The sequence below is a fragment of the Aphis gossypii genome, chromosome 1 (genome assembly GCF_020184175.1).
Source record: "Aphis gossypii isolate Hap1 chromosome 1, ASM2018417v2, whole genome shotgun sequence".
Taxonomy (NCBI): Eukaryota; Metazoa; Arthropoda; class Insecta; order Hemiptera; family Aphididae; genus Aphis; species Aphis gossypii.
Genome location: NC_065530.1, coordinates 5,460,270 through 5,473,201, shown reverse-complemented (window position 1 = coordinate 5,473,201; position 12,932 = coordinate 5,460,270). Strand labels below are relative to the sequence as shown.

Here is a 12,932-nt window from a genome sequence, read left to right as displayed (position 1 = left end):
ATATCATATAATTATATTATAATATTCATGAGATAATATTGGGATCATGCTGAACGTTTCTGCCGCGTTTAGTAGTCCACTTACACAGTAAACCCGTGACTAGCACGAACTTTATACATTATAATCTCCTTGTATGATTTGTCAACTAAGCAAGATACATCAAAGGTATACAATATTACTATTATTATTATATATATTGTGTATACTAAACGAATATTATAATATAATACCTGATGTGTGGGGCGCTAGACGAGAAATAGTTGAATCGATTTTCTATTAAATCAATGTTTCTTCTGTGATATATACAGTATAATACAATAACCATACTCTCGATAATTAAAACTGAAAAAATATCACTCTGAGTAATCTAAGCAACCTGACTTTTGGTCTTGCGCGTTACATGGTCTATACAAACTATAAATTCAAATATTCTACAGTTATAATAATTAACAATAATGTGTTATTACATATACAATTACGATCTCGTAAAATAATTTTAAATTATCGAGTGACGATATCCGATATTCATAATCAAGTAAAAATATTATAACAGTGTTTAATTTTTTTTTTTCAGGGGCTTTTCGCCTGTACGATGTCGACAACGATGGTTTCATAACCCGAGACGAGATGTACAACATCGTAGATGCTATATATCAGATGGTGGTGAGTAGGTACCTCCTACTAAAAAAAAAAAAAAAAAAAAAATGTAGAGAACAGATAAGGCAGCGATCAGAGTTATAATATAATATAATATTAACTCATTTTTATAACGTTCAAACTCGTAAAAAAATAAAAATTTTTCAATTTTCGCGTAATGTGTATTATTATTGTACTAACCCTATCTCGACATCACGAACAATGGCGATTTTCTTCATTTTTTTTTTGCCATTGTCCGCAGTTTTGAAGCGAATGCTTGTGAAAGTGTATATGCGGAAAAGTAACAAAAAAACCGACAGAATCGTTTTCCGCAAAATGTCCCGATTGTTGTTAAAATAAAAAGACAATTTTTGACCGACGAGGAAAATAATGCATGAACATCTAATTTCCCATGCGTGTCGTATTTTTGTTTCCCGTTGCGCCCTCTTTGCAAGACTACAAAAATATCAAAAAAATAACCACCCATTACTAAATCAACAAACTTTTTGGAATTATTTACCATGTCTAAACATCATTGATATAATATACGTTCTAGGGGCTTCTAGTAATTCACTAATAATTTCGACCGAGTTAAAACTTTAAGTACGGTTTTCAGAATATTATTGGTGTTGGACACACTCAATCGGCTAAAAGATGTGAAAAGTGCCTACGATATAATATTAAGTTATAATAGAATACTTATAGAGATCTCAAAGATCATATTAACATCACCACAATAACGTTTATAGGGATTGACATAGCTAACGCAACAGGTTGTACGGGAGCTGAGCACATCCATCAATCACTTTGAGTAAACTTTCATTTTCGCTTTTTTTTTTCCTTTTACGGTTATTATTTCGTCACATTTCTGTAATATATAACACTAATATACCACAGTAATCGAACAGTACTTATGTTGTTGTTACTGCTGCTGTTGTTATGATTGATGTTTATTAGTTTAAATAAAATAAACAAAACCATATACAATATTTATTAAAAATTATTTACTAGTTTATGTTCTATATTTCAATAATTTGATTAATTTATTATATTATATATTTTTTTTCAAAACATTAAACAAAAACAATTGGACTAGATATTTGTTGAAATTTATAATCCGTTTTACCAGTGATGATTTAAAAATAATGTAATCATATTTAAGTAATTTTACTAAGAAGAAGTAAAATAATTTTTCGTGTTTCTGAGTATTATTAAAGAAACACCATTATACAATTTTTAGTAAATAGTATTTTTGAGGCCATTACATAATATAAATTCATGTAAATATTTTTTCAAAATAATATCATATAGATAAATAAAATTTACATTTTCATTTTTTTTATTTTCTAAGCCAAAATATAATAATGAAATATATAACAGGCATGTTAAACCTTAAAAATTTTCCTTAAAAATTGTCCATAACTTTTGTAAATAGGTGATTTTATTTGAAGTTTACTCAAAAATCTTAAAAAAAAAAAAGATTTATATGAATTCGTTATATCAATGTAGAGCATCGTATAGCTCTAAGAGAGCAAATAAATATTGCCCTGAAATCTTTTTAGCTAATAATAATTATAAAAATAATATTTATTAGCTTCTCTATTCGTACTTAATTAGCTAAGTCTGTGAAATATTTAAGAGAAATTTTATATACTCAAATTTCAAAGAAGTTAATTAACAGCCTTTGTTATGTATATTATAGATATTTATTATTTAGTAATAAAATCTACTTATAAATTATTCCATAATTATTCACATCTATAGAATGATAAAACAAATGTTTTTTGATGCTGGTATATAAATTAGTTCGAACAATTTTTACATTCAAATTATTTTTATTGAATTGAATAAGATAAGATTTTTGTAGCAAAAAAAAATAATATTGTCTTATTAAATATTATACATAATGATATTATTAATATATACAAAGGTACCTATATATTTTTTTTGCGTTTAAAATTCTAAACTAAATAATTTATATTTATTATCACATTCATTATAAACATTAATAAGGCTATATTCCTTATTTTGTTACAAAGTACCTTCTTATAAAATGAAAAATAAGTTTAACATAAATTATAACATTACTACTAATACTTAGACATGTAGAATATTAAAATTTTAATGTTTGTAAATAAATTATATATTTTTCTGAGGCATATCATTTTTGGTTATTATTGACAAATATAATGATAATATTAACGACTGAAATGGTAAATTTTAAAAAATATTGATGTAAAATTTAGTACAGTTTATCTTTTAATATTGTTGACTATCAAATCATACATTAATAATAAATTATCATTATTTTTTACCAAATGTGGTGTTTTTTAGCTCATGAATGAAGACACAACTTAAATAAAACCCTTATTATTAACAAAATTAATATTATAATTTATAATAGCACGATAAATATAAATAATGATTATTTTATACCTACATAACATAATATGCATTGATAATTATTTAGTTATTTTAATTAGGTATTATATTATTTATTGTTGTTTGACTTTGGTATTGCATTATTTGTTTTCCGTTCCGTAGAATGATATTGGAGTAATAGAATCTTGTCGGTTAGTAAGATAAACCAAATAGTCGATTTTCGAATGTTCGTCTGTTCAAGATATTAAAGCAAACAATTATACAAATGGTGTATTGGTAAAATATTTCTGAAGAGTACACATTTATGAACTCGTATTATAGAGAATACTCAAATTTAAACCAATAAATTTATGATCCTGTTAAATTCTGAGTTTACCAACAAATATAATATTACACTTTACAATTATTTCACAAAACAATATTACCTATGTAGTGATTATGTATTAGTAGATATCTGATAATCTGGTTATATTTTTGTATACATATAATTAATTTTTTATTGAATATTTATATTAACTTCTTTAAAGTGTGTCACTAACATTTATAAATATTGTTGATAAATATGACTTAAGATCATTACCATAAGAAGGTAACATAATGAATATGTGTCAATAAATAATTTAGTAGTACATTATGTTGATATTTTAAATGTCACGAAACATGGTATACATAAAGAATTACTTACATAACGTGGTTAATGTATTTAGATTAATTCACGATACTTAAAATTAGCAGTATCCGGCTAAAATAATTAAAACTATGAAAGTTAAACTGTACGCAATAAAACTAATATAAATAATTGTTGGTTATTTTCTATTGGTTTATTGTTACAACAATTTAATGTAGATAATTTACTATTATTTTATAGTGTTCCATTTAACTTTTAGAATATTTTAAAAAGACAATAATTAGGTACATTCTACATAAAAATTAAACTCACATTATTGGTTTAATTGTTTTAAATTCATTTTAAGCATAATACTATATGTTAAATATATTCGTTTAAGTTTTAAAATTCACTTTTATTGGATTTGTTTGTAGAGATGTCATAAAAATATATATTAAATATTATTTTCAAGATAATATTGTGTTAAAAACTAAAAAGTGCATGCGACTTTTTCATTTTATCTTTTGTAAAGTCTTCTTGGCACATTAAATAATGTTTGATAGGATATTATGTTCGTAATTGAATATATGTATTGCGTTAACTCTGAAATAAAACGACATAATATACAGGGTGATTCGTCAAACTTGCTTTCTCCCATTTCTTCATTTAATAATGAATTTAATTAAATTCTGATTTTTTGAATTTAAAAAATTCTCAATTCTAATATTTTCAAAAGCTTTTATTTTATGTATGATTTAAGTAGTATTCTATGGCAACAGAAAATATTTTTTTAATGAGAGACACCTTTTTCTTATTGATTTTTAAATGTCCAAATTGAAATTTTTATATTTTTATATTTTGATTTATATGCATCAACGTTTTCTTAAATATTTACTTAATATTTAAAAGTAAAAAAGATGGGTTTTAATTTGGAAAAAAGTAACTTTACATCGGTACAGGGTATTTCTTAAGTAATAAAAATCTAAATAATTAAAAATAATATGGTATTTAAGTTCTAAGTATACTTGAAATTTTTAAAAAATCAGAATTTTAATGAATTCATTCATAACGGAAAAAAATTTAAAATGTTTGATACTCTCTGTATACAATGAAATTTGGAGTATTATATGTTCTTTACTCAAAGAATACTTAATCTGCTGACAGAAATAGCTTTAATAGATTTCTTAGTGTGAGGAATGAATTGTTATAGCTGTAGTATTTCTAGTTCACTTGTTAAGGGCTACTTGTATTTCACAAAGACACGTTGTCTATTTGATATTAAATGAAATTCTGTGCAATGAATAAGAAGAAAACTTAAATAAAATAAAAAAATTGTATTATATATATTTTTATTGATATACCTATTGCTTAAAATTGTTGGCTAGGTTTAAAGAATTTCAATTAACAGATTAATTTACAAATTTAATTTTCACAGTTAAATGAACAACGATAATACCTATATACCTACCTGTAAATCGTTTAAATCGTTTAAAGTCTTTCATGAGCGGAAAAAATTGTTTTTAACTGTAGCTATTATTATTTAAGGAATGTTTACGACGAGCGTGTATTACCTATAAATTATTGAATGTAAAATTAAGAAATGACCTAGCACATATAGATACATGAATAAATCAAGCTTTATAATGATGTCGGAACCGACCCTTTTTTATTACAAAAACATATCTTTAAAGAAAAACTCTTATGCGTTAAGTCTTTTCAAATAGTCAGGTTTCGATTTTTAAAACTCTATATTGAAAAATTTCAATGAATGTTTAAATAATAATTATAATATAATGTATTTTTTTTCTAACTTATTACCTATTTTAAAGTCCAATGCGTCAAAGTAAAGCTTCCTTTTTAGAAAAATAAGTTGAATAATATTTCAATTTAATGTAGGTTATATGTCTTAATTTTTATATCATAATATTATAATATATTTCTATCCCAAATACTGAACTTGATTTCCGCTATCTCAATTCTACAGCTCACCAAATCAATCGTACAACGGATATAATTTCATATTTGCTGGAAAAAAACAACATTATACAGTATACACCAGTATTTTTCGACGTCGGTCAAGTTTTATACTGAGTACGAAACAAGATACTCCATTTAAAATTAAATAACCATATATTCATAGTAGGTAGTTAATATTTTTCAATCGCACTTTACAGAACGATAGTTTGTAGTTTACTACCATACAAACTTATCATCCATGTCCACAATAAACGTAGGAGTTTCATAAAAAATGATACCTGCCCCACTTCTCTTTAAAATGTTTAATGCCAACCAAAATATCTCCCCAAATACCATAATTACGAAATACACCTAAGATAAAGCCATTATTTCCATCCACGAAAGTCTTCTTACGGCTTCCAAAAACCTTAAATTCAATAATCATGAACTTGAATCATAATATAAAACTGGATTAATGATTAATTAAAATTAATGAAAAAAAAAATTATAGAATATCACTATAATATCATCAAATTTTAAACTCAAACACGGAACATACCCTCCAGAAATCTAAAGTATCATAAACATTATATAATTAACGATTAAAATAATATACCACGGGGTACAATTCAACAAAAAGTTGAAACTAGTCACATACCACATCCGCTGTAAAAAAATCAAAGTAAACGAACGTTTACAGCTACTCAGACAAGACAAATCCTCCATTCAAAGTTGAAACTTACTTTTCACACACAAATTAACCTATATATAATACTTTTTCTAAAACTAATCTGAATTCATGGACTAAAAATGTGGGTATCTACCAAAACACCTAACCTGAATAAGATACAAATATCTTGATATAAAATTGTCCATGAAAACAAAATGGTGCTATGATCGTTTTTCTACTTTTTCAAAAATACGTTATCTAATTCTCGTAAGAAGTGTCATCAACGAACGGCTTTTCCAATTAAAGCTTTCATGTTATTACATACCTACCTATATCTTTTATGCTAATTGTTCACACTTATATTATGTATTATTGTATTGTATAGTTAGTTAAAATAATATACATATGTACCATTGTACCTATATGGGTTATTTAGTTATTTATTATCATACATATAACTTTTAAGAAGGAGGTAAAATGTGGATGTATTAATATATCCGTAATTATAAAGGGTTGGGTAAAACAATATGCTACAAAACAGTAGAAACTAGTTAAAATTTACTTTTATGGGTTCAATTCTCATATAATTTGGCGAAGTGTAGTTCACGAATACATTCCATAAGTATTTTCAAACTACAGAAACTATCCGTATACCTAACTAAAAATCAGTTGAAATCGCAATAAGTAATAAACTAATAACACATATTCGTAGTATGTAAAATAATTTTCATTATACATGATTGATATTTTAAAATATATTAGCGTAATCTATAATATTGGCGTTTTAAGGTGGTTAAGGTATAAATATAAATCATCAGCTTTTTTTGAATAATTTCATCTTAGTCAGTGATATTATTATAAACGCGTTGTTATGTTTAAAACTATATAATATATTCTACTAATTATACTTTGAATACCTAGTTACATTAGTACCTAACTGACATAATATTTTTGTAGTCGAAACTATTAACTATTAATGTAATATTCACGCTAGCGGTTAAAATGTTAACGATGTTGTTTATTTAAAGTTTAACAAAAATAATATTTAATTAGAAACTTACTAACGAAATTAAAGTTTATACCTAACGACGTTATTCTATGATCGTTTCAATATTATCGTAAACACTGTACAGTAAAATATTACAAAAATATTAAAATAAAATTCTTTGTTAAGGATTCTCTTGTAAACAATAATTCGAACAAAAAAAATTCCATTTTCTAAAAATAAAACAGAAAACTGGTTTGAGTATAAATATAATGATATATCGCTATAACGTATCTATTTTACGTACCAAAGTTATATTATTATTATTGTGTACGTTTATTTCGTTGCGAACAAAACATATTATAATATTATTATGGTTATAGATATAACATATAATACATATAGCATAATAATATCATATGTATACACGCGTCGGATGGTATTACGTGAATATAAATTAATATACCTACCTTATAATATAATATAATATATAATATTATAAATATTATAACACAAGGATAAAGTGGTTGCGAGCGCAAACACGTCGCTCGGCGTTGGGTAGGGAACGAGACAAAAACCAAAAACACGAAAACTGGTGGGAGAGTTCAACGACTGTGTGTGCGGCGCCGATTGACGGACAAACCGTAGCACCGCGTTTTCAGTCGCGATGATCCGCTGACCGCCGCGGTTATGGTGTTCAACGTGTTATATTTCATCGCCGCGTTCGAGTTGGTGTTGTATAGTTGCATGGTGGCCAACAGGGACTGGCTCTTCTCTTCCTATACGCGCACTTTATCGGACGCCGCATATTCCGCTGGCGGCGGCGGCAGCGGTGACGGCGACGGCGATTCGGACTTGGATTTCGACTACTCGTCGTTTATCGTTGACTATTGACACGTGAGTCCGTCATTTCGCTATCGCGATTTCCACAATAACACGACTCTACCACGTGTTTCGTGACTTTTCACCACGGATAGGGAGATTCAAAATTTATATAACACACGTATTTTATCATATAATATCAGAACGGAGAAAAATTCACAATGAGAATTGGTTTTTTTACTTGTAATTATTCGTAAATTTTATTTTGGAGGGAATAGACTTAAGAAATTCTGTCTAATGTAAACCTATACTTTTTCGCAAAAAAAAAAAATAGATTTTGGACAAATCGCGAATTCGCGCGCTGTAAAAACGACGATATTGTATGATAAAATTACTTATCATAAATTTTGAATTATCCTGTATTATACATAGTCATCCGTTGTTTTAAAATATATATATTTTTATAAAATCGAATATAAAACCAGTATAAATAGTTGTTTACTGATTAGTTATAATTTATGAATATTTTAAAGTTAAATGAAGGGAGTGAAGTGGAATAAAATATAACCAATTCGTTTAAGGTCCATGCATATATACGTTCATCTTAACTATACAATATTATTATATAAATAATAAAATAATCAACTTATACCTATTATGTGTATAACAATATACCTATTGTCAGTCAATGTATGCCAAATCTTCACGTTTTTGTTCCAGTTTAAGTTTTATTTAATTTATCATTAATATTATTAACTAGGTAATAAGTTATAAATATATTTAATAACTTGTCAAATCAAATATAAAAAGTTTTCAAGATATATTTAGTGGTTTATACAATATTTTGAATAAGTAGTAATATTACTCGTATATATACATTTTAAAAAATTCGTAAAATAAAAATACATAACACAAATATTTGAAATTGTATTCTAAATATTTATTTACGTGTTGTGAACTCGTGGCTATCCTATTTTTATTTCAAAGTTCTTATTTATTTCAGATTCTAAAATTTAGAATAATACAAACCTCATCTATTTAAATTGATTTTAAAAACTTAAAAACTGAACAGTTGAAAATTATAGGTATCTATTCATATTTTATGTAACTTGATATAAAAACAATATAACATGCAAATGAATGAATAAAAATAAAAATAATAGTATGTTAATGCGTATCACTAATGTATAATTTATTCGTCCATTTAAAAATTAATGGATGATCATTTTAAAGTTTATGAACAAATATTGTGAAATTGGTCCAAATAAATTAAAAAAGAAATGTTATGATGTGTAGCTCTAATAATTTACCTCTGATTAGGATTTTTAACTACTTACAATATTTTCGACAACTCTATACGTACATACATACTCTATAATATGTACATAACATTTTTTCACTCCCGTCACCACAAGAATCCTGCAAAATTAACTCATTTTTCTTATATACTCGTATACATCATTAGTTCAAACAAATTTTTAATTTAGTGTACATATACTTATCGTACAGTTTAATTTAAATTTATTTATTTGATTCAATGTATATGTACATTTTAAAAGTATTTTATTTCCACGTATATATACTTTTTTTTACATCTATAGGTAATATAAAATTTGTCACGTTCTGTACGAGTATCTTCCATGAAATTAATTTGTTTTATTATTTTAGTTGTGATTTCAAAATATTATAAGTACAATAAATAATACGAAAGTGGCACTGTCGGACTGTTTAATTTAAAAGCTGAATAAGATTTTTAAAATGTCTGGATTCTATAAGTGACGTCATATGTATTATGTCGACCGTCTGGGCTAGGTTTTAATTTTGTTTTTCCTCTGTCGTCGTTGAAAAATATAACCCTTAGCTTATTTGGTGACTATTTTAGTTAAGTCGATTTTGATTAAATTACGTTGCTATTAATTTTTAACTCTCCGAGACAATTTTGTTCTTTCATTACTGTACCGACTGATTCTTCAATTAAATAATTCCATGTTCATGGTGATAAAATATTCTATTTATATATGCAAATGTTCTTTATCGACTTGTTGTTTTTATCATAAAGATTTTAGCGCTACCAATACATAATTGAGTTTAATAATATATTGGAAAATTGTAAGACTGGTGTACGGTGATTTACTTGATTAAATGCAAATATATTTTCTCTTTTAATTTATATCTATATAAGTTACCAAAAACCAATAGTAAATGTGTTGAATCACAATTCACTTTTTTCCGTGTATTAATTACAACATGATAGGTACAAAACAAAATGAAAAATGCTGAAATTATTCATCTTTAGATTAATAGGCTCGAAAAAAGACGTGATAATTATCTCGACATCATGCTTGGTTAACAATACCTCCAAGACCAATAAAACGCACGTTATATTCAAATAGTAGTTAATCATTACGTTACGAAATGTATGTTAATTACATGCTTTCAAATGTACTAAAGTGGTTTTATTTATTTAATTTTTAATTACTACAATTACTCATATAATCATATTATAACAACCCTATTATAAATGTTCAAAACGTTAATAGAAATCGTTTTAAGAACTTCTAGTTATTTATCATATACGAGTACACAGTGGTCTTAAAATTGAACTATATAGGTATTTACTTTAAAATAAATTCCTGACGTACATACTTATTTACCTAAAATATACAATATATAAGTACATAATATATTAATATGTTTTAAGTTTATATTTATTCCATTTCACATCAATATCTCAACTAAAAATATATATTTTTGAATTCGTAAATATATTGAGTCTAAATAGGTGGTTTTGTTCATTTAAACAAATGATATTTTTATGTAATATTATAGATAGGTGTTATAATTACTTTTATACTGGTAGTTTATCATGACAATTACGTTTAATACTAATCATTTTTAGATTAAAACATCAAAATTACCAAATATAATACGAAAATATAATTTTAACAAGATCGTATTATAAATGTGTGTATCTATGTACACATAATATTGCAATAAACGGCTGATAATTATAAAAAATAGTTTCCTTCAAAATATTTCATGTAATGTTTAAAATTTTTAAAACTACCCAAAATTGTTAATTATTATAATATATTGTAATATAATCCTATCCTATATTATAAAATATACCAATGATAAATTGAATATTTAAAATATTTAAATTCTTAGTGATCACACGTATAATAATAAACTTTATTTTTATTTTTCACGAACTGCGTAATACAAATGTTGAAATTTATATTCATATGTTTTACGTATATAATTCTATCAAATTTAATTAAAATCTATGATTTTTTACCTTAAATTCTTCTTTAAGGTACAATAATATATAGGCTATAGCACTATATTATATCTGTATAATAATATTATATTTTATAGAAGATAATTCTATGTGAGAATAACATTATATATCTACTTAATATTATATTAGTTATATCAGTACCTAATAGAATAACAGCTGTTTCAAGTTTGCGGCTAGGGCCATTATGGCATCATTATTATGTACTATCAACTGCAAATATATATTTACAATATTAAGACGTGTATTACTAAATATATCTATTATTCGAGTAGAATAGTATATACATTGTAAATTATACTAGTTTTTTTTTTAAGAATTGACGTCATTTAAGTAATATTATATTTTAATTTTGTTCGATACAAATCTATAAAATATTAGCAATACGTTGATTTACTGATATAATATAATACCAGTTTATACAACGTCAAGGCTTTGATAATATGCGGTTTAAATAATAATCAGAAATACAATAATAACTGATAAATAATATTACAACGATTAAATTATTTTAGTATTTACTTCAATTCGCATGAATTATATTTTTGATCTAAATGATGTATTATATAATATTAAACCGCAATTTTCGAATAATAATAATAAAATATTGTTTAAGTTAGCTTTTATAGTTAAGTAGGTACCCTATGTGTAATTTTATTCAACAATAAAACTTAGAATAGAAGATAGAACCTAAGAACACTTAGGTATTACTTCGTACGTAGGTTGACGTTGGAGTGAGCTGCTATCACATTCAACTTGACAATGATTAGAATCACATGTTAAAAAAATACACGGTTATATATATAGGGAATTTTTTTTTTAAACCATACATTTTAAAAATCCTTGGTTGAAAATATAATACTTATAAAGCTTATAAAATGGAAGTATAAACAGTCAACAAATAATATTTTGCATTATACGTTTTTCTAGTCACAACAAAGTCAGTACTTATATTATCAAACGCATGGTAAATAGCTATACTATAGTCTATAATTTATGTGCACCGATTTCCAATAAATTTCCGCATCTTATATATAATAAAATATTAAAATGTAAAAAGAATAAATATGATACTTATGCCGTACATAGTTTTATAACTACTACAAAAATATTTTTAAATCAACAAAAATCAACATCTAAAACCAATTTATTCAACTCATTTTCATTTTTTTTTAAACTGTTAATAATAAAAAAACAATATAATGCAATTATTATTTTTCATAACCATGTTAAAATTAAAAATTTTTATTAGTTTAAAATATTTTCTCATATATTTAAAATGGAACATTGACTTTTCAACCACCAAAATATGTTTTTATTTTATCATGAACTTTTTCTAAAAAAAATATGTTAATATATTAAGTAAAATGTATACTTGAAAATATTATTTTTCAAAGTGTAATTTACTGTAAGTTATATACAAAAGTAGAAGATGTAATTTCCTTACTTATATTATACTCGAATAACAACTACATTGTTTTGTTTTTAAGTATCTATTAATTGTATTAAAAACAACCATCATAATTTAAGTTCACACAAATTTAATTTATATTATTTGTTATCTTACTATCTGTTG

At 24.8% G+C, this 12,932-nt stretch overlaps 1 protein-coding gene across 2 annotated transcripts in view; it reads left to right on the top strand.

Annotated features, from left to right (window-relative positions):
• The window catches only part of LOC114129186 (frequenin-1), a 120,218-nt gene that overhangs the window by 96,557 nt on the left and 10,729 nt on the right, over nt 1-12,932 (top strand). For both annotated transcript variants that reach the window (XM_050197388.1, XM_050197387.1), the window contains exon 7: nt 575-663. In XM_050197388.1, coding sequence (XP_050053345.1) covers nt 575-663 — 89 coding nt within the window. The remainder of the gene's footprint in view (nt 1-574; nt 664-12,932) is intronic.